Consider the following 20,771-nt stretch of genomic DNA (forward strand, 5'->3'; position numbering starts at 1 on the left):
GGGAAGAAGCTGAGAAAACACTGCCTGCCTCGGGTCACCATTCGTGTGGAGGGTGTTCTGTGAAGAATAACTGAGGCTGGTGCCTGGGCATCCAAAGTTCAGGTTCCATTACTGTGAAGGAAATGTTGATTTTGAAAGATTCTGGACCTTTAGATGTAACCTCCTTATTCCCAGACCAAAAGAACTAGAGAAAAAGCTATCAGAAAATAAGAGGAAAGGGCATCAGCTTCTCTGAGAAACAAACACATTGCTCCTTCTAAATATTTTGATCCATGAAATATCACATACTCTAAATACAGATATTATACATAAATGCAAAATGAATGTATGAGTAATTACTGTGGCTACACGACATCCTTTATACTTCAATGACATAGGGTCCCAGTATGGGAAGTGTGTTTGTCTCAATTATTAATTTTCACAGTTCTTTGAAAATTCTGAACCATTTCCATCTTAAAAAAAAAAAAAAAAGCCAACAGTAATGCAAAGTTTGACCACTTCTAAGACGTACATTAACTGGATTGAGGAACTACTGATTTCTTTTAGGAAAGAATTCAGGTCAACCACATTCCTTTATTCTTTCTCAAACTGGTTACTATTGCTTTAGTTACAATCACAAGATTATATTTAATTATTTTATATATATATATATATTTAATTCTTATATTTAAAGAAAAAAAGCTATGACAAGCAAAATCCTAAACTCTTTCATCTGTTCATTTACAGAGTAGGAAAGCAGATTAACTGTATTTAGTTCATTACTCTTCAGGCAATTCAAAGTTTACATGAGTAAAGGGAAAAAAATAGATAGAAAAGTTATCACTGGCAACTGTGATCAGATACTTTGCATTTAAAACTATTTCTGAAAGACTACTCATAGTATCTCAGTAAGAATCTAAACTCTGAAATTACCAGAGCTTTACAGATTTGAAAATACACAAGGCTATGTCAGGAACCCATTTTTCTTTAACAATTCTATTTTAAGGTGATGCATTTTTAAATGCTGTCTCTCATTCAAATAGAAAAGGAAGAAGACTGAGTCAGTACTTCAAAAACTCAAATGCTGGATTACTGGATTTCACACTCGCCCACAATTTTACAACTGTCAAATAAAGTACAAGAAGAGGACAGATGCTAACCATCAACAGAAACCAGACTTTCGCTGGAGGCTTTCTTACCATGACTATATCTCCCGGCTGGATCGTGATTTCATCGTGACTCCTGGACTCAAAGGGATAAAGTGCTCGGTAATACACCACTTTTATATTCTCCTGTGCAGAAATCGTAAGTGGGCCTTTTTCTGTTTATAAGGAAAGGAGGGGAAGGGGACAAAAATGAAATGCTACATGGGACAGAAATGTATGACACAAGCCAAATTACCGACATCTATCTCCTCTGCTGTCTGTCTTCACATCTGAACCACTTCCATCTACTCAAGGAATTTCTGGAAGACATTCAGTGAGGATGTGTCTGGTTCTGAAACCAAAGGAGAGCCAAATCTGATGTCAGCAGCTCCATCCCATCTGAGAGGTCATTAGTGGACGCGAAACAAAGGTTACTACGGTGCTAACGCCCCCGCTCTCTGCCTCCTGGCTTAGACACCAGCAGCGCACATCTGTAAGGCATCAAGACCTCTCTCCCCCAACGCAGGGTGTCTAGCAGGATGCAGTAGACTGAATGTGACGTAAATCTCAAATCAGTCAACTCATACGGGAGGGCTAAGAAGCACAACTTTAATTGCCCCTATTAAGTGATATAGAAATGTTGAGGCTGCAGGCCCCATGCGTGGTCATATAAAAGGTAAGTTAGGAGGCCATTTGTGTTCAAAGGGCAAAAAACATTCAAAAGGTAAGACCACAACTGGACGCAGTACAGACCAAGAACAGTGAATGCCTCCTGAGTACAGGCCAGGAGAAGAAATACCAATTCCTGCTGCTGAGACAGCTCTGAAATTCCCAGAGAAAAGAACACACTGGAGAAGCAGCAGGTTCCTCTTTGGCAAGAAGGGTAATGATCTCCATGTGGAATACAGCTGTATGAATGGCACTTGGCAATGAAATTTCATGCCACTGCTGTCTGCAAACGACTTCTGGATGCCAGCATAATTGGGCCAAGGGTTGCCATGGTGTGGGCCCCTAAAAGAGACCTCTAAACTGATGCTAGATAATGAACATCTGCACTGTCCAAAAAATGACTGACCTTCTCACGACTATGAACGTAGCCAAGACAGAGCCTGATCAGATATGGCTACTTCCCCGAAGGACCTGGGAGGAGAGTGCTTATTTGCTAGCCTAATTCTGGTCTCTCATACCTGCAGTGGACCAGGGTGCCTGGACAGCGGGCTTAGCTGGTTCTTGATGCTGGTGGAAAAGCCGACTCAGCTTGTCTTGCATTTCCGGTTTGCCCTTCTCCTCACTGTCCTTCTTTTTGACGCTCTCCTCCCTTTTGAGCTTCTCCTCCTCGTGGGGTTTTCGTGGCCGCTGCTGCTCATCCTCCTGATGCACGTGCTCCAGCCACTGCTGGTCCCTTTCCTGAGCTCGTCTGTCAACAAAACGCCTGGTTACAGCATGGAAGCAGCTCCATGTTAACACTGCCGTGACGTCTCTTTCCATAAAGAGCTCTATCTAGTCAATGGGATGCTAAGCACCAAGGGATACTGTTTGTTCTTCAGGTGAACGATCTGAATCAACAAAACAGAGGCTCTCAGGGCTCCCCTTCTGGGTAAGACGAGATCACATGATTTAGAAAGACACAGAAAGAAAATTCCTGATGTCGTTTATAAAGGGATTAGAGAACTCAGGAAAATACTCCTCCATTTAAAAACTGGAGCCTATTATACAGAGTGAAGTAAGCCAGAAAGAAAAACACCAATACAGTATACTAACGCATATACATGGAATTTAGAAAGATGGTAACAATAACCCTGTGTACGAGACAGCAAAAGAGACACTGATGTATAGAACAGTCTTATGGACTCTGTGGGAGAGGGAGAGGGTGGGAAGATTTGGGAGAATGGCATTGAAGCATGTATAATATCATGTATGAAACAGTCGCCAGTCCCAGGTTCGACGCACGATACTGGATGCTTGGGGCTGGTGCACTGGGATGACCAGAGGGATGGTATGGGGAGGGAGGAGGGAGGAGGGTTCAGGATGGGGAACACATGTATACCTGTATGGATTCATTTCGATATTTTGCAAAAGTAACACAATATTGTAAAGTTTAAAAATAAAATAAAATGTAAAAAAAAAAATAATAAAATAAATAAAAGCATGGTTCAAAAAAAAAAATAAATAAAACAAAATTTTAAAAATAAACAAACAAACAAAAAACTGGTATATAACTGCAAAGAAAAAGACACAAACACACAGGAATATAACTTCCATGGATAGAAAGTATACCCAACACTGCAAGTGAAAGATTGCTTAGAGAAGTCCATGAACAATTACATCATGGAGGGCACATGCCCGTTTATGTAGCACATGAATAGCTCTCCAGAACTGAAACAGAAACCAAGAGGTTATTCTGAACACTGGAGGTAGTAACCATCCTTTACTAAGCAACAGTTTCTATCTTTTACTGAATTTGACTACTTTGTTCGTCAAAGTAGCCGACACAAAGAGATAGAGTGCAATTAAATCTAGGCCTTGAAAAGTATGATGACCTCAGTATGAAATCCATAGGAAAAGACTAGGAATGATAAATTTTTCTTACCAAGAATTATTTTTCTCGCATTCCACAACATTTTACAAAATCAGAAAGTTCCTTAAACAATCACAATTTATTTATTTTTGTCTGTACTGAGTGGCTTGTGGGATCTCAGTTCCCAAACCAGGGACTGAACGCAGGCCACTGCAGTAAAAGCACTGAATCCTAACCACTAGACAACCAGGGGACTCCCTAATGATCACACTTCACTTTTGTGGGGGGCGGGGCCCCACACTGCATGGCATGTCAGATCATAGTTCCCTGACCAGGCATTGAATGTGCAGCTCCTGCACTGGAAGTGTGGAATCTTAACCACAGGACCACCAGGGAAGTCCCGATGACCACACTTTGAATGAAACTAATGTGCAATAATAAATTATACCATGTTATTAATAATTAGTCTTCCACATTTAAAAAAAATATTTATTTTTATTTATTTGGCTGTACCAGGTCTTCCCTGGTGGCTCAGATGGTTAAGAATATGCCTGCAATGCAGGAGACCTGGTTTCAATCCCTGGGTCGGAAAGATCCCATGGAGAAGAGAATGGCTACTCACTACACTATTCTTGGGCTTCCCTGGTGGCTCAGAGGGCAAAGAATCCACCTGTAGTGCAGGACATCTGGGTTTGATCCCTGGGTCAGGAAGATCCCCTAGGGAAGGGAATGGGAACCCATTCCAGTATTCTTGCCTGGAGAATCCCATGGACAGATGAGTTTGGAAGGCTCCAGTCCATGGGGTCACAAAGAGTTGGACACGACTGAGCGACTAACACTTTCACTTTCACTTCCCCAGGTCTTAGTTTCAGGATGCAGGATCTGGTTCCCTGACTGGGTAACAAACCTGGGCCCCCTGGATTGGGAGCCTGGAGTCTTAGCCACTGGACCACCAGGGAAGGCTCCACATCTGTTAACTACTTTAACTCTCCCACCTGGTGCTCCGTCGCTCAGTCTGTCCAGCTCTTGGGGACCCTGTGGACTATGGCCTGTCAAGCTTCCCTGTCCATGGGGTCTTTCAGGCAAGAATACTGGAGTGGGTGGCCATGTCCTCCTCCAGGAGTTCTCTCTGACCTAGGGATTGAACCCGGGTCTCCTGCCTTGGAAGGTGGGTTCTTTACCACTGAGCCACCTGGGAAGCCCACGAGGTAGGCAGGTCCTAATCATCCACATTTTACAAAAGAGGAAAATGAGGCAGAGGGAGTGAAGGACTTGGCCAAGGTCACACAGCCATACAGGCCTCAGGATTGACCCAGGCCACTCGGTTCTGTTCACAACCTGAATCCGCTAGCCTTGTGACATAGCCAAGGCACAAAGGTCATTTTGTGGAATCAGGAAACAGCCAAGGGAACATAACATAAACAAAGAGAACTTTCATTCTCCACTTAAAAATATTATATTTATTTCTACTCGAATAATCATGAAGATTCAGTGCAGTAGAATTCTTGTTAGTTTAAATCTTAAGCATTTCAGTTACAATTTTCAAAACATCTTTTAAGAATGCTATAAAAAACATTTTTTTGGAGGGGTAAGAATGTTAATTGTTATTCATAACACAACAAAAAAAACACAATAAAATTTGCTTCACATATTTCACTAACAAAGGGAACCATGTGGACACAGTGAGGGAGAGAAAGGGTGGGAGGAATTGAGAGAGTATCATGGAAACATACATATTACCATATGTAAAACAGATATTACCATATGTAAAACAGGGAGAATTTGCTATATGACACAGGGAGATCACCCCAGTGCTCTGTGACAACCTAGAGGGGTGGATGGGGTGGGAGATGCGGGGGTCGCTCAGGAGGGAGGGGACATGTGTATACCTGTGGCTGATTCATGTTGATATATGGTAGAAACCAACACAATATTGTAAAGCAAATACCTTCCAATAAAAAATTAAAAATAAAATAAAGTATATAATCATGTAATTTCTGAAGTTAAATTCTGGGTACTATTTATCATATAATTGTACACAGAAAATTTAAACTTTCCATATGATGACACTGTATCTTTATTTCTACTCTGTAGGGATATAAAATTTTGGTGGAACATATTATAAATAATCAACTTTATAGATAAAAGAATGGAGCTAATCAACACATCCAAGGGGATAGGTCTAGGGGCATAATCCTAGACCTAGCCCCAAGAAAACCATAAAGTAGTCCTCTAAATTGGTTTGAGACCCTACCTACTTACCCACTGGCATGTAAAAACAAAACCAAAAACACCAGGTGCAAAAATTACTATTTCACTAGTAATTTACCAGATGCAAAATATTACTAGCAGATAGAAACAGACACAAATATTCAAACAGAAACTAACAAAAATATGTCTGGATCTTAAGCAGCAGCAACAGCAAATTTTCTCCTTTTGACCTCAAATTTCATTTGCTGTTGAAAAAAGGAAGATGGTGGTATACACTATTCACCCCACTGGAGAAACCCTGTGCGGCCAGTGAGATCAGGGACTTTGATTTCAAACCCAAGACTCTGATGGTTATTGTTATTAAAAGGCTGTGAACTGGAAACATATGTTGGTCACTGGCATGCAAACAGGCATATCAATTGGCCCAAATCCTTGTGTAATTCCATTTATCTACATAATCATAACCTGAGAGATCTCTGAGCACCAACCGAAAACTTCAGAGGTTACTTATATACGCAAAGATTTACATGCATATGTGCTTTTGCTTGTTTTGTGTTTAGTTGTTAAGTTGTGTCTGATGCTTTTACAACCCCATGGACTACAGCCCACCAGGCTCCACTGTCCATGGGATTTCCCAGGCAAGAATACTGGACTGGGTTGCCACTTCCTTCTCCAGGGGATCTTCCCGATTCAGGGATCAAACCTGTATTTCCTGCACTGGCAGGTGGATTCTTTACCACTGAGTCACACACATTAAAAACTGAGGGCTCTTTCTGGTGCAGTAAGAACTTGGAGAAGTTCAGCGAAGAGTAGTGAGTACCTAAAGTTCCTTCCAGATGGGTTCACAATCCACTGAAAAGACTCACCTTTGGGCTTCTTCTTTTTGTTTTTCTAATTCCAGGATCTTTCGTTCTTGTTCCTTCTGTTTCAGTCGTTCAGCCTCTATGGACTTCTGTTTCTGGAGCTGCTGCTTATTATGTATTTCTCTAAGTTCCTATAAATAATTAAGAAACAGTTCATGTAGCAACATGTGTTGGGAGACATTTCTACTGTTTATCAGCATGCAACATTTCATAATGGGGAAGCCTGAACACGTAGGAGATAATGCTTCAGGTTTCAAAGACATTAACCCGGAAAACTAAAGTCACCCTACACTGACATGACTGATCTCCAGAAGCTGTTCGAGGTCTTATTTTAGGAGCCATAATACCCTGTACCACGTCCATGAGGTGTTTTAGAAGGAGCTTACGAGGGATGAACATTAGAGAAACTATACTGCTCAAGACACAGCAACAATAATAGAACACAACCAACTTTAAGAATGGTGATGACTATGAACGGAACCTTAAGATTCTTTTGATAATAATCAACACCAACCTTCATCGGCTCTGAAGATACACACATTTCTTCACACATTCCCTCCATCAAACCATGAAAACCTCGGCTCCTCCTTGTGACACGCTGCTTTAAAACAAAGGGACATCCTTCTCCCCAACAACCTTGAGTCTTCCCCTGGGGTCTATTTTGCTTCAAATCAGACATCTTCCAGAGCATCTTTTACTAAAACCGTGAAGTTGTCAGCTGCCCCAAACTAAACCAGTAGTCAGATGGAAGGTAAAAACCTATAATTTGACCATTCCTCTAGATCTGATTTCCTCATGTGACACTAACACAGGAATAACAGTAATTTCCTCAGAAGGCTAGTGAAAATAAAGTGTATGTTACAATATAGAAAGTATTCAAGTCAGAAGCTGAAATAATCAAAAATATGAAGAACAAAGAAATGCCTGTTGGTGAGGGAAAATCCTCTGATTCTATAGGAATCAAATGGTCACTAACAGATTCAGTCACCAAATCTCTTCTTACTTGTGTCAATAAAAAAATCAGACATGCCCAAGTGTCCAGCAGAACCATGAGTAAAGTTCTAGTTGACCTCCTGGTCTGTCCAGTGAGGCTGGGGCGGGGGCGGGGGGGTGGCCCCAGGCTCTATTTGGTGCGATTTAAGAATGAAGACCTGCACTGTCTTCTCTTGCTTTGCTCATAGGTAAGTCCATGTGAGGAGGTTTCTTCTGGCCTTATTTCTACCTTTAGAGTTAATTCACAGCTCAGGCATCAAAGGCAGAAGAACTCTCTGGAGAAGATCAATGTTAAAATGCATTTATTCCTAGAGAAAAGCCCTAGAGTGAGGGTAACCTTTTCCCACTAGCTAAACTGTTCTTAAGATAAAGTTAAACTGTATGTATAAGCATTCAGTATACCATAAGTGACAAGGAGAAGTCCTAAAAGGGATCCATGGGATATGGGAAAAAAGTGTAACTGGCGATCAGGAGGTTAGGGGGAGCATGTACTAGGGGAGGAGGGATGGATGAAGAGGAGGAGGCTCTCCAGAGAAGGAGAAGGACAGAAAGTAGGAAGGGGCTTCAGTGGAGAACCCGGCGGATGAGTCAGGAAATAGCCAGGCAGGATGAGCAGGAAGATGCAACTTTGTAAGGTCAATATTCCTTAGGGCAACAGCCATGGGCATGTGACTTCCAAATTATGATGGGTATCTGGGACAGGGGGCTTCCCTAGTGGCTCAGTGGTGAAGAATCCACCTGCAATGCAGGAGACACAAGTTTGGTCCCAGAAAGATCACGTAGAGAAGGAAATGGCAACCCACCCCAGTATTCTTGCCTGGGAAATCCCATGGACAGAAGAGCCTGGCAAACTACAGCCCATGGGGTTGCAAAAGAGAGACACGACTTAGCGACTAAACAACAACAACAGCAACTTGGGTCTCGAGTTCAGCTATGGAGGGGCCATGGAAGGCCAAGAGTGGAGACTAGAAAGTGATGATTAAGTCTTGCTTTGTGTACAGTTCTAAGAGAAGAAAATCAGCACCAGGAAAAAAGAATTCCATTTTTAATCTTCTTTCTCATGGCTGTACTATGGGATATAAAACTGATCTTGAATCAAACATAAATAGTAATCTCTAAACATATGAATGAAAAATCTGGTTAATATTTGGGATTTGATATTTCAGAGACAAGTGGAAAACAAGGATCAATTCCTGTTAAGAGTTGTTTGCACTCTTGATTCAAGTTAATATCTCTACGAGAAAAGGAAAAACTGCAGTGGAGTAGTATTAATTGAAACTCTTTATGTCCTAAGAGAGGAATCCAAAAGTCAGCACACAGAAGCAGAAGATATTAAGAAGAGGTGGCATGAATATACAGAACTATGCAAAAAAGGTCTTAATGACCCAGATAACCATGATGGTGTGCAATCACTCACCTAGAACCAGACATCTTAGAATGTGAAGTCAAGTGGGCCTTAAGAAGCATCACTATGAACAAAGCTAGTGGAGGTGATAGAATTCCAGGTGAGCTATTTCAAATCCTAAAAGATGATGCTGTGAAAGTGCTTCACTTGATAAGCCAGCAAATTTGGAAAACTCAGCAATAGCCACAGGACTGGAAAAGGTCCGTTTTTAATTCCAATCCCAAAGAAAGGCAATGCCAAAGAATGTTCAAACTACTGCACAATCGCACTCATCTCACATGCTAGCAAAATAAAGCTGAAAATTCGCCAAGTTAGGCTTCAACTGTACGTGAACAGAGAACTTTGAGATGTTCAGGCTGGAGTTAGAAACGGCAGAGGAACCAGAGATTAAATTGCCAACAACTGCTGGATCACAGAAAATGCAAGAGACTTGCAGAAATACATCTACTTCTGCTTTACTGACTATGCCAAAGCCTTTGACTGTGTGGATCACAACAAACTGTGTAAAATTCTTCGAGAGATAGGAATACCAGAGCACCTTACCTGCCTCCTAAGAAATCTGTATGCAGGTCAAGAAGCAATAGTTAGAACCAGACATGGAACCACGGACTGGTTCCATATTGGGAAAGGAGTATGATGAAGCTGTATATCGTCACCCTGCTTATTTAACTTATATGCAGAGTACATCATGCGAAATGCTGGGCTGGATGAAGCACAGCTGGAATCAATTGCCAGGAGAAATATCAACAACCTCAGATATGCAGATGACACCACCCTTATGGCAGAAAGCAAAGAGGAACTAAAGAGCCTCTTGATGAAAGTGAAAGAGGAGAGTGAAAAAGCTGGCTTAAAACCCAACATTCAAGGACTGGGGGTTTACCTTAGGGCTTCCCTGGAGTGCAAAATTAAAGTCTGGAAAGATGGGTCCCCAAAGGCTCAATTGCAGCCCACATGGAAGGGCCCCTCCACTGTAATACTTTCTACCCCCACAGCAGTCAAGGTACCAGGGCATGACAAGTCAAGCCATGGAAGAAACCAGAAGAGGACACTCAATATACCTGTGAGCCCCTGGGAGAGTTCAGATACCTATTCAGGACTACAGATGAGTGCCATTCTAATGAACACCCCCAAAATTAAGTTTCTGGGGATAAGATTTCTCAGGCTAGCTCTAATGAGCCAACACAGCTTGGCAGGGGTTATACTCCAAATCAGACAGGAGATAGATCTCCTGAACCCTAAACAAGGAGGGACTTGAGCCATCTTGAATGAGAAATGTTGTTTCTGGGTAAATACCTCCAGCCAAGTTGAATAAAGTCTTATAGTCCTCAAGAAAGACATTCAGATCCTATGGGATCTCAAAGAACAAGCTGGAGAGTACTTGGGGTGGCTACAATCTCTTTTTAGGGGATCCTTCTCCAGGCGAGGGGGGATTTGGAGTTGACCAGTGTCCCTACTAATCCCTGTCATCACCATATTGATGTTGCTTGTGATTGCTCCATGTATTATCAATTGTCTAACCCGTTTCATCTCTGCCCAGGTCAACTAGCTACAACATGCAGTGCCAGTTCAACAAAGATATATAAAACTACAACCGACCACGGAAAATATCAATCACGCTTAGATGGACACTGCTAAAAGGACTCTGAGGCTTGAGACTAATAGGGGGAGGCCCAATGCCCCTTGCTGTCCCAGCTCAGCAGGGAGTAGCCAGAGAGATCTCAATGCCCCTATTGCCAAAGAACTGGGCCTCCCATCTCTTGACGGGGCAATGTTAGGTAGTTAGAATTGGCAAAACGAGTCCAAAATGGCGTGGCTAAAAGACAAAGAAAGAGAAAAGCCCACAGAAGTGGAACAAAAGAAGATCCACAGACCATAGTGAGAACTTCAGGTGAAACAAACACGCCCCCTTCTTGGCCAGCCTAATTTGCATAGGGCAAACTCAAGGGGTTGGGGGCAGAAGACAAATGTATAAAAGGAGGAAGCCAAGATGGATTGAGGCCTTTCCTTTGAGGTTGGTGTGCCATCACACCTTGAGGGTATACTATCCTGTTTGCCGAATAAAACTCTGGCAAAACCATGTTGCTAAAAAAAAAACAACTCAACATTCAAAAAACAAAGATCATGGCATCTAGTCCCATCACTTCATGGCAAATAGATGGGGAAACAATGGAAACAGTAACAAACTTTATTTTCTTGGGTTCCAAAATCACTGCACATGGTGACTGCAGCCATGAAATTAAAAGATGCTTGTTCCTTGGAAGAAAAGCTATGACCAACCTAGACAGCATATTAAAAAGCAGAGACATTACTTTGCCAACTAAGGTCCATGCAGTCAAAGCTCTGCTTTTTCCAGTAGTCATGTACAAATGTGGGAGTTGAACCATAAAGAAAGCTGAGTGCCAAAGAATTGATGCTTTTGAACTGTGGTGTTGGAGAAGACTTTCGAGAGTCCCTTGGACTGCAAGGAGATCCAACCAGTCAATCCTAAAGGAAATCAGTCCTGAATATTCATTGGAAGGACTGATGCTGAAGCTGAAGCTCCAATACTTTGGGCCACCTGATGTGAAGAACTGACTCATTGGGAAAGACCCTGATGCTGGGAAAGATTGAGGGCGGGAGAAGGGGATAACAGAGGATGAGATGGTTGGTTGGCATCACTGACTCAATGGACATGAGTTTGAGCAAGCTCCGGGAGTTGGTGATGGACAGGGAGGCCTGGTGTGCTGCAGTCCATGGGGTCGCAAAGAGTCAGAGACACAACTGAGCGAGTGAACTGAACTGACCTGACCTGAACACAAAGAGGGATGGCCTGACATCTCACTGGCCCAGTGGCTGAGACCCTTTAAAAGGAAGGGTAAAAGATGATGAAAAATAGAAATTTATCCTATTTTCAAAGTTCATTTTCAATCACACAAAATTCTCAAAAAGGTTCAGAAAAAATAATTTATGGTGTGCATGCTCAGCAGCTAAGTCATCTCGAATTCTTTGCAACCCCATGAACTGTAGCCTGCCAGGCTCCTCTGTCCATGGGATTTTCCAGGCAAGAGTACTGGAGTGGGTTGCCATTTACTTCTCCAGGAATCAAACCTGTGTCTCCTGCATTGCCAGGCAGATTCTTTACCGCTGAGCCACCAGGGAAGCCTGGGAACGAAGATAACAGGATTTTATTCTCAGGTCCCTGATGTGGGCCAGCAGCTGAAGCAGAGTTGATGATCTTCAGGGTTCTTTTTTGTTTGTTTTGTAGTTTTAAGATCTATTAAATTCTTAGATACTGTTCATCACCATAAAAATTTATTCTAAATTTATCTCAATGTCTCTTTTATTTATGATTTTATTTTTATGGCATAAGCTAAAAAAAATGCATAACTAGTAAGCAAAATCGGAGAAGGCAATGGCACCCCACTCCAGTACTCTTGCCTGGAAAATCCCATGGATGGAGGAGCCTGGTGGGCTGCAGTCCATGGGGTTACTAAGAGTCGGACACGACTGAGTGACTTCACTTTCACTTTTCACTTTCATGCATTGGAGAAGGAAATGGCAGCCCACTCCAGTATTCTTGCCTGTAGAATCTCAGGGACGGGGGAGCCTGTTGGGCTGCCGTCTGTGGGGTCGCACAGAGTCGGACACGACTGAAGTGACTTAGCAGTTAGCAGTAAGCAAAATAATTCTGAGCTGAAATTAAACACAAAAGAGTAAAAAATGACAGAGGAGGAATAACATTTTAGTTTGATGTTTAGGGACCTGCTGCTGCTGCTGCTGCTAAGTCGCTTCAGTCGTGTCCGACTCTGTGCGACTCCACAGACGGCAGCCCACCAGGCTCCCCCGTCCCTGGGATTCTCCAGGCAAGAACACTGGAGTGGGTTGCCATTTCCTTCCCCAATGCATGAAAGTGAAAAGTGAAAGTGAAGTCGCTCAGTCGTGTCCAACTCTCAGCGACCCAATGGACTGCAGCCCACCAGGCTCCTCCATCCATGGGATTTTCCAAGCAAGAGTACTGGATTTGGGTGCCATTGCCTGTATATTAAAATAGAAAAGTTCTTATTTCATTCAGGAAAAGTGTATTTTAGGCATAGTGGTATTCAGAATATTTAATAACATGTAAACACTGCATAAGCAATAGCCAATTAGGATGCACTCCAGCCATGGTGTACCAATGCACAGGGTAGACCACAGGCACAAATGAAGATTTTTCATTTTACTAAAGAATTATACGGCCCATTTCTATACTGGGCTCTAGTAATAGGAGATCTATTAATTTATGGATCAACAATTACCAAATACAAAGTCTTGACAGATGGGAACAAAGCTAGGAACATATTATGAGGCACTATAAAATGAAAAGCAATCAGAAATAAATTTAAAGAACAGGAGAAAAACCACTCTAACGAGACAATTTTAAAACAATTTTTAAATGTATCAAATACTCGAAGGAAGATATTTAAAAAAATTTTAAAGCACATTTATTTTGAGTATAAGAGAATTAGAGGATAAGCTGAACCTATCTTTGGAACTGTCTAAATAAGCTGCAACTTCAAGCACCTCCAAGGCAATGGAGTTTGCAGGAGCCATAAAATAACAGATGTCAAATTAGGTAACAGAAGGCTCTGACATCTTATGATCCAGATTTGAAGATTGAGAAGTTTTTCTGTCATTTCCTTCACCCGAGTCAAATACTGCTGAGATACACAATCAAATATAAGAAAATCAAGATGCTATGAATAGGAAGCCGTTCTAGATCTTCCTCTTTTTCTTGGACTTAGGAGTTTAAGAAGGCATGAACCAAAATAAGCAGAAAATGTATGATTCCTAAGCTGATTACATTCTTAAAAGTTGAACTTCTTCTGAGAAGGCAACCTATAGAATGAAGAAATATGAACTAAAAACTAACAACGACCCACCTTTCCAGGCATGACAAGGAGCAATGGGTCCCTTCACATGGGAGCAGAGAGCTGCCCTGATCATTCATTCTTTCTCAATACTGTTTCAGAAACTCAAGTATAAGTACTCTTACTTTACAAGTTGCCTTTTAATTTTTTCTGGGAAAACATTTTCCAGGTGGCAGATCTCATGTCATTACATTCTTGCTTTACTTAGGAAATGAGCAAACTACTGGGAAAAGCAGCTAAGAAAAACATCCTCACACAAATCATAGCAGCTATTGGGCGATTAGCCTGGCGTAAGTGACCTTGTAAATTCTACCAAATCTTGTCAGAGTTATTTCTCTATTATAACTAAGATAAATAGAACAAATCAGAAATTACTATGAATCAACACTCATACCTCACTTGTAGCTCTTCCTCAAATTAACCTACTTTCTACCAGTTTTTTCTATAATCACATATTTATTTTATTAGCTGGATATTCATCTAGCAATATCATTGTATGTGTACAACTCAGTTGATCTTTCTTCTGTGTTCTACTCAAAGGTGTATGTTTAACACTAGATATGGTGAACAATAGCCTAATATTAACTCCTAATAAAGTATGGAGACTTTATTAATAAATAAGAAATGATTAGCCATTTAATAAGTTCCAACTATGAACAAATATATGGGAAAAAGAAAACTTCAATAAAATGTGTAGTATATATAAATTAAGATTTTTCTTTTCATCAGTAATATCTCCAGAATCCGAAGACAGAGAGGAGTTTCTTATCCGGTGTCTATAAATGAGCTTTAGATTGGTGAACATTATAAGACTGCACGCAAACTGGGGTATATGGGCATCTTTCTTGCTGAGAAGGCACACAGCTGCTTTTATTAGATTCTCAAAGAGGTGTTGGATCAAGCACAGATATAAACCACAATAAGCAAATGACTGGCAAATAACGATTGTCTTGTGTTAGTTAAGATAAATGAAAATCAGGTTGCCTCTTTCTTCTTTCAACTAAGGGGGAAAAGTCACTTATTTCCCCTAAGGAATGAAGATATTTGCACCAAAAAACATCTTTGGATATCCTGTGGCAGACAGCCAAAGTATTTCAAAAGCAATATGCTTCACAAATTGAATACTCGAGAAGATCCAATTTTTTGCCCAGAGAAACATGGCTCAATTTCAAGTTCACTAAAGACAGTTGTCCTATTGATAGGCAAGTGGCACAGAATCACTGAATTAAAAAACTGTGACTGTTTCTCCTTCATTTAGTCTTAGACTCTCAAAAATAAATGTATTATGTGACCTGACATTACATGAAATATAGAGAAGTATCTACCTTCACAATATGAATGGCATTTCTTTTCATAAACATGACTTTGCACAAAAGTTTGTGAATAGAGGGGGGAAAATGAAGTAGCAATATGGAGTCTATGAAAGACCAGCTATTTATGGAAATACATTGCTATTTGGTCATCTAACTCTTGAAGTATTAGCCTGCTTCTGGTTTGTTTGTTTGTTTGTTTTTCTCAGACTATCTCTTGGAACAGAAAGACAAAAGCAACTGGTTAATTAGTAGAAATTCATGGGCTTCCCTGGTGGCTAAGATGGTAAAGAATCTGCCTGCAATGCAGAAGACCTGGGGTTCGATCTCTGGGTTGGGAAGATACCCTGGAGGACAGCATGGCAACCCACTCTAGCATCCTTGCAAGGAGAATTCCACGAACAGAGGAGCCTGGCGGGCTACTTGCATGGAGTCTTGAAGAATGGGATACAACCAAGGGACTAACACTTTCACTGTCATGAACTGAACACCACAAATCAACATAAACTGTGGAAGACACATTTCTTAACAACAATCTTGGTACTGTCAACAATGTATTGACCACAGAGGTAGTCACACATCTTTTGTTATCTGAACATCACTCACCACAAATGTTTCAAATATCCACTTACATCAGGCATTAGTCTCTGCAAAAATCACCCGATCATTTATGTGTTAATATTAAATGGACCACATAGGAAATTGATCTAGGTACCAGCATCAGAAACTGCAGGTGTTTGTTTTGTCTAGACCTAATACTTACAGAAAGCTAGAAGTGCTTTTTATTTTTCTCTCCACACTCCACCCAAGAAACTCAGCCTGAGTCTTTCCTGGCTTCCACAGAAAACTTTAGTGCATGCCAAAAAACTCAAAGCCTCCAGACCTTCCCTGTCCTTGGGAATCAGCTTGATAAGGGAGAGTACAATTGGCAGGTCCTTTTCTAGGCCTCACCTACAGCAAAGAGAAGGTGCTACAAAGAGCAAACAGATGATTCCACACTGGAAAAAAAGCCTTGTAAACTGTCCCGCTTCTATACAAACATTGGGGGTGATTTACAGATTGCTCAGGTAGGCGTGCTTCTGCATAAATAAACGCCACTTTATTTCTCACCTAAGGACACTGCATAGCAGACAAACTCAGAATTTTTAAAAGGATTCAGGGTCTTAAAATATGGTAACTTATCCCAATTAAGTGGTTGTAAAACAAATGGAAAATCAGTAAAGAAAGCCAACCAACAAACCTCATGAAGACTGAGGAACTCCTACCAGTGTGGAAAAATCAGAAATATCACTATTTCAAAACAGAAGTTTTACTCCAATCAAGATGAACTGATATTCCATTTCCTGCAAAATTATAAAATGTATTCATTCTTGATGCATGAAAAGCAGGAGGAATATAAAAAAAAATATTGATTGGAAATATATATATAGAGAGATAAATAGACTGGTTATTTGAATTCTGAGAACATGCTTAAAGATTATTTCTAAGTCTGTGGTCAATATTCAACCAAATAGAAAGTCCAGCTCCCCATGGCACAAGTTGGCAGTCAGTGTATCACAGTGCCATGGGAGAGTCGAAGAGGAATGAATGGGTGTGTGTGTGTGTACATGTGTGTGTGTTTGTAAAGGGATGAGAGGACAGATAAACAAAAAAGGAGAGAAGAGCTATTAATAGAAAACCCTGTCTTTTCTGCAGTAGATATATAGCTAACAAAGAATCCTCTCTCACGTCTCCCAAGAGTCTTTGCTAGGTATCCTTATGCTCCCAGAAAGAGAAAACTGACTCTATTTTGTCCTGAAAATCTGAGTTTTCCCCAAATGTCTCAGCTTTATCTATAAAGCAATACGCCTTTATTTTAAAATGCATGTCAGTCTGAAGGATCTAATTGTCAGGAGTTTGGCTAAAGAAGAGAATAAGAAAACATTTTTTAAGTTGTCTTTTTACCCTCCCTGGTCAGGAAGCAACAGTTAGAACTGGACATGGAACAACAGACTGGTTCCAAATAGGAAAAGGAGTACGTCAAGGCTATATATTGTCACCCTGCTTATTTAATTTCTATGCAGAGTACATCATGAGAAATGCTGGGCTGGAAGAAGCACAAGCTGGAATCAAGATTGCCGGGAGAAATATCAATAACCTCAGATATGCAGATAACACCACCCTTATGGCAGAAAGTGAAGAGGAACTAAAAAGCCTCTTGATGAAAGTGAAAGAGCAGACTGACAAAGTTGGCTTAAAGCTCAACATTCAGAAAACGAAGATCATGGCATCTGGTCCCATCACTTCATGGGAAATAGATGGGGAAACAGTGGAAACAGTGTCAGACTTTATTTTTGGGGGCTCCAAAATCAGTGCAGATGGTGACTGCAGCCAAGAAATTAAAAGACACTTACTCCTTGGAAGGAAAGTTATGACCAAACTAGATAGTATATTCAAAAGCAGAGACATTACTTTGCCAACAAAGGTCCATCTAGTCAAGGCTATGGTTTTTCCAGTGGTTATGATGGATGTGAGAGTTGGACTGTGAAGAAAGCTGAGTGCCAAAGAATTGATGCTTTTGAACTGTGGTGTTGGAGAAGACTCCTGCGAGTCCCTTTGAATGCAAGGAGATCCAACCGGTCCATCCTAAAGGAGGCCAGTCCTAGGTGTTCATTGGAAGGACTGATGCTGAAGCTGAAACTCCAATACTTTGGCCACCTCATGCAAAGAGTTGACTCATTGGAAAAGACCCTGATGCTGGGAGGGATTGGGGCAGGAGAAGAAGGGGACAACAGAGGATGAGATGGCTGGATGGCATCACCGACTTGATGCACATGAGTTTGGCTGAACTCCGGGAGTTGGTGATGGACAGGGAGGGCTGGCGTGCTGTGGTTCATGGGGTCGCAAAGAGTCGGACACGACTGAGCAACTGAACTGAACTGAACTGAACTGAACTCCTTTTGTTAAGTACTTTTTTAAAATCTCAAAAGAAAACCCCCCACTACTACTAAAAACCTCAACCAACCAAGCAACAAGCCTACTGGTATGGCACAGAAGCTAACACACAATGTTTGTTAATTATTTCGAGTCTTGGGAGTGTTTAATTACTTTTCTACATTGAAGGAATCTGCCTGAAGTCTCCATAATCACAAGTACATTCAATGAGAGTTACAGCATATTATTACTTCTATGCAAAAAAAGTCTTTTCAAAAGGATCATACAGGTAAAAATAAAATTTGATCTTGAACAAGCCACAAAACAGCCAAACATTACTCTACTAATATGAGAAAACAACATGGTTATTTGAATTCACACTGATTTCTCTTGCTGTCTCTGGATCTCCTCTTTCTGGATCTTCTCCTTTCTGTCCTTGTTTCCCTGCACATGCATTTTTTTCCTGACATCTCATTCTGTTCTGCAGTTCCTTCTCCAGCTCTTTTCTTTTCTTCCCTGGTTGCTAAACATTTTGCCTTTCACTGCCTTCATAATGAATGAGCCTGCCATTGAAAGCAAGTGTCTGAAACCAAGAGCATAAAAGCCTCAGTAAAGCCAAGAACCTTATTTACTATAACTGGCATTCTCATCTCAACAACAATTCAGTTCCTAGGAGCAATTTTTAGAACTGGTAGCATTATAGGCAGAGTTTATATTTCTAATAGCATCTTGTATCTAATTTACAAAGCCTGGATTTCCCAAGTATATTACGGAACATAATTCTTAACTCTGAATCAGTCCTAAATACTCACATTTTTCTGAGAAATAAAAGATTATCCATTTTTGGAATAGTATACTGACTATACTATCTGCTGCTGAAAATATGCATATTGACCCAAATAATGACCAAGTATGGTCTTTCAAATTTTTGCAGCCACATGGCAAATTCAATGATCTAAAATATGCTTGGTATAAAGACTACAGTATATAGTACCTTATCCATCTCGTAGTTCAGAGCTTCCATCACACACCCACACCAACAGACACACAATTTTCCAAGAGGAAAGATTCACTCATACTCCATGATTTATACTAATTAATCATGATTAACTTTTACAAAGAAGGCTTATTAGCACTTCACAGTAAATGCTGATTTAGACACTGAGCACTCATCTGCATGGGGGAAACTGAAGCACAGAGCTGGAGATGGTTCACCATCCTTAGTTTGAGAAAGATGTGCATTGTCTGAGCAGTGCAGGGAAAGCTTTAGAAAGAAGTCTAAAAGTGGATGACGCTGCCCAGGAGAACCGCCAGGCACTGAAACACTGCGTCCTCCATCGCCACTGACTGGAAAAAACGCCATTCATGCTAGAACTCGGCCAGCACACAGTGCCTAGCGGGGACCAACAAGGACTCGACTTTTCAGCACAAGACGTAACATCTAGACGCTTTGTGTCGATTCTGTTTTAGCTTACAATAGAGTCCTGACAACTATTAAGCTGCACTTTATGTTGCTGTTCTGTATCATAGTGAGGATATTAAAATATGGAACGTTAACCTGTAAGGGCCAAAGAAAACTATGCCAGTAACTACTAACATTGCCAAAGGAAATGTGAGGTCAAGTGCTGCTCTCTAAAAAGCTCCTATTTGTAATGGTATTTGACACTTGCTAGAATCATAATTTTACACCTACAGCTAAGCACTGTAGGTAAGAAAAATAATGATCAGAATGATTCTATGTGCCCTTAAGGCAAATAGATTCCCCAAAAAATTGTCTTGATTTTCCTGCAAAATGAGATAAAAAGAGAAAAGTCAAAGATAATTGAATTTTTAAATTGAGGTTTCTAGAACATGAATATGAAATTATTGATTCCTAAGCATGATAAAAGTTTCTGCATATAGAATACATTTTAAAAGCAGAAAATTTGATAGATAAATTTGGTCCACTGAAATTTACTGTTCACACAAAAGGTAGTAAAAATAAAAGGCTATCAGTTGGAATTCGAGCATAAAAGCTTTAATGTCAGAGTGCCATCGTTTCCTCCCTTTTTGATAGACCTACAAAAGCCAAGTTTATTCATTCTTTTTCCTTTTTAAAGTCATTCTTGATTTTGGGTGATAAATCACAAAGACATTTCTGACTTGGGATCATTTCTGGAAAACATAAATATCATATCTATAAGGTAGCTGTCTACTACAAAAGGATGCAAAAATGTATGCTCAGTTGCTCAGTCGTGCCTGACTCTGGCCCTGCGGACTGCAGCCCTCCAGGCTCCTCTGTTCATGGGATTCTCTGGGCAAGCATATTGGAGTGGGTTTCCATTTCCTTCTCCAGGGGATCTTCCTGACCCAGGGATCCAACTAGTGTCTCCTGCATTGGCAGGCAGATTCTTTACCACTAGCGTCACCTGGGAATCCCGCATGGAAAAATAGTCTTTTCTAAGAGGAAAAAAATGAGTCTTCAATTTCCATTAGGTGAAATAGAAATGGAAAGGTCCACGATTCTAGAGGCCATATGATCCATAGCTCTGACCAGTTCTTGACCAGA

The 20,771-nt window shown here is 40.9% G+C and overlaps 1 protein-coding gene across 6 annotated transcripts in view; it reads right to left on the minus strand.

Moving 5' to 3' along the window:
- ITSN1 (intersectin 1) overlaps positions 1-20,771 on the minus strand; it is a 252,754-nt gene that overhangs the window by 96,970 nt on the left and 135,013 nt on the right. For all 6 annotated transcript variants that reach the window (XM_070365814.1, XM_070365651.1, XM_070365712.1 and 3 more), the window contains 3 exons: positions 6,720-6,847; positions 2,312-2,541; positions 1,179-1,300 (listed from right to left, as the gene is read on the minus strand). In XM_070365814.1, coding sequence (XP_070221915.1) covers positions 1,179-1,300; positions 2,312-2,541; positions 6,720-6,847 — 480 coding nt within the window. The remainder of the gene's footprint in view (positions 1-1,178; positions 1,301-2,311; positions 2,542-6,719; positions 6,848-20,771) is intronic.

This window comes from Bos mutus, chromosome 1, assembly GCF_027580195.1.
Source record: "Bos mutus isolate GX-2022 chromosome 1, NWIPB_WYAK_1.1, whole genome shotgun sequence".
In the NCBI taxonomy this organism is placed as follows: Eukaryota; Metazoa; Chordata; class Mammalia; order Artiodactyla; family Bovidae; genus Bos; species Bos mutus.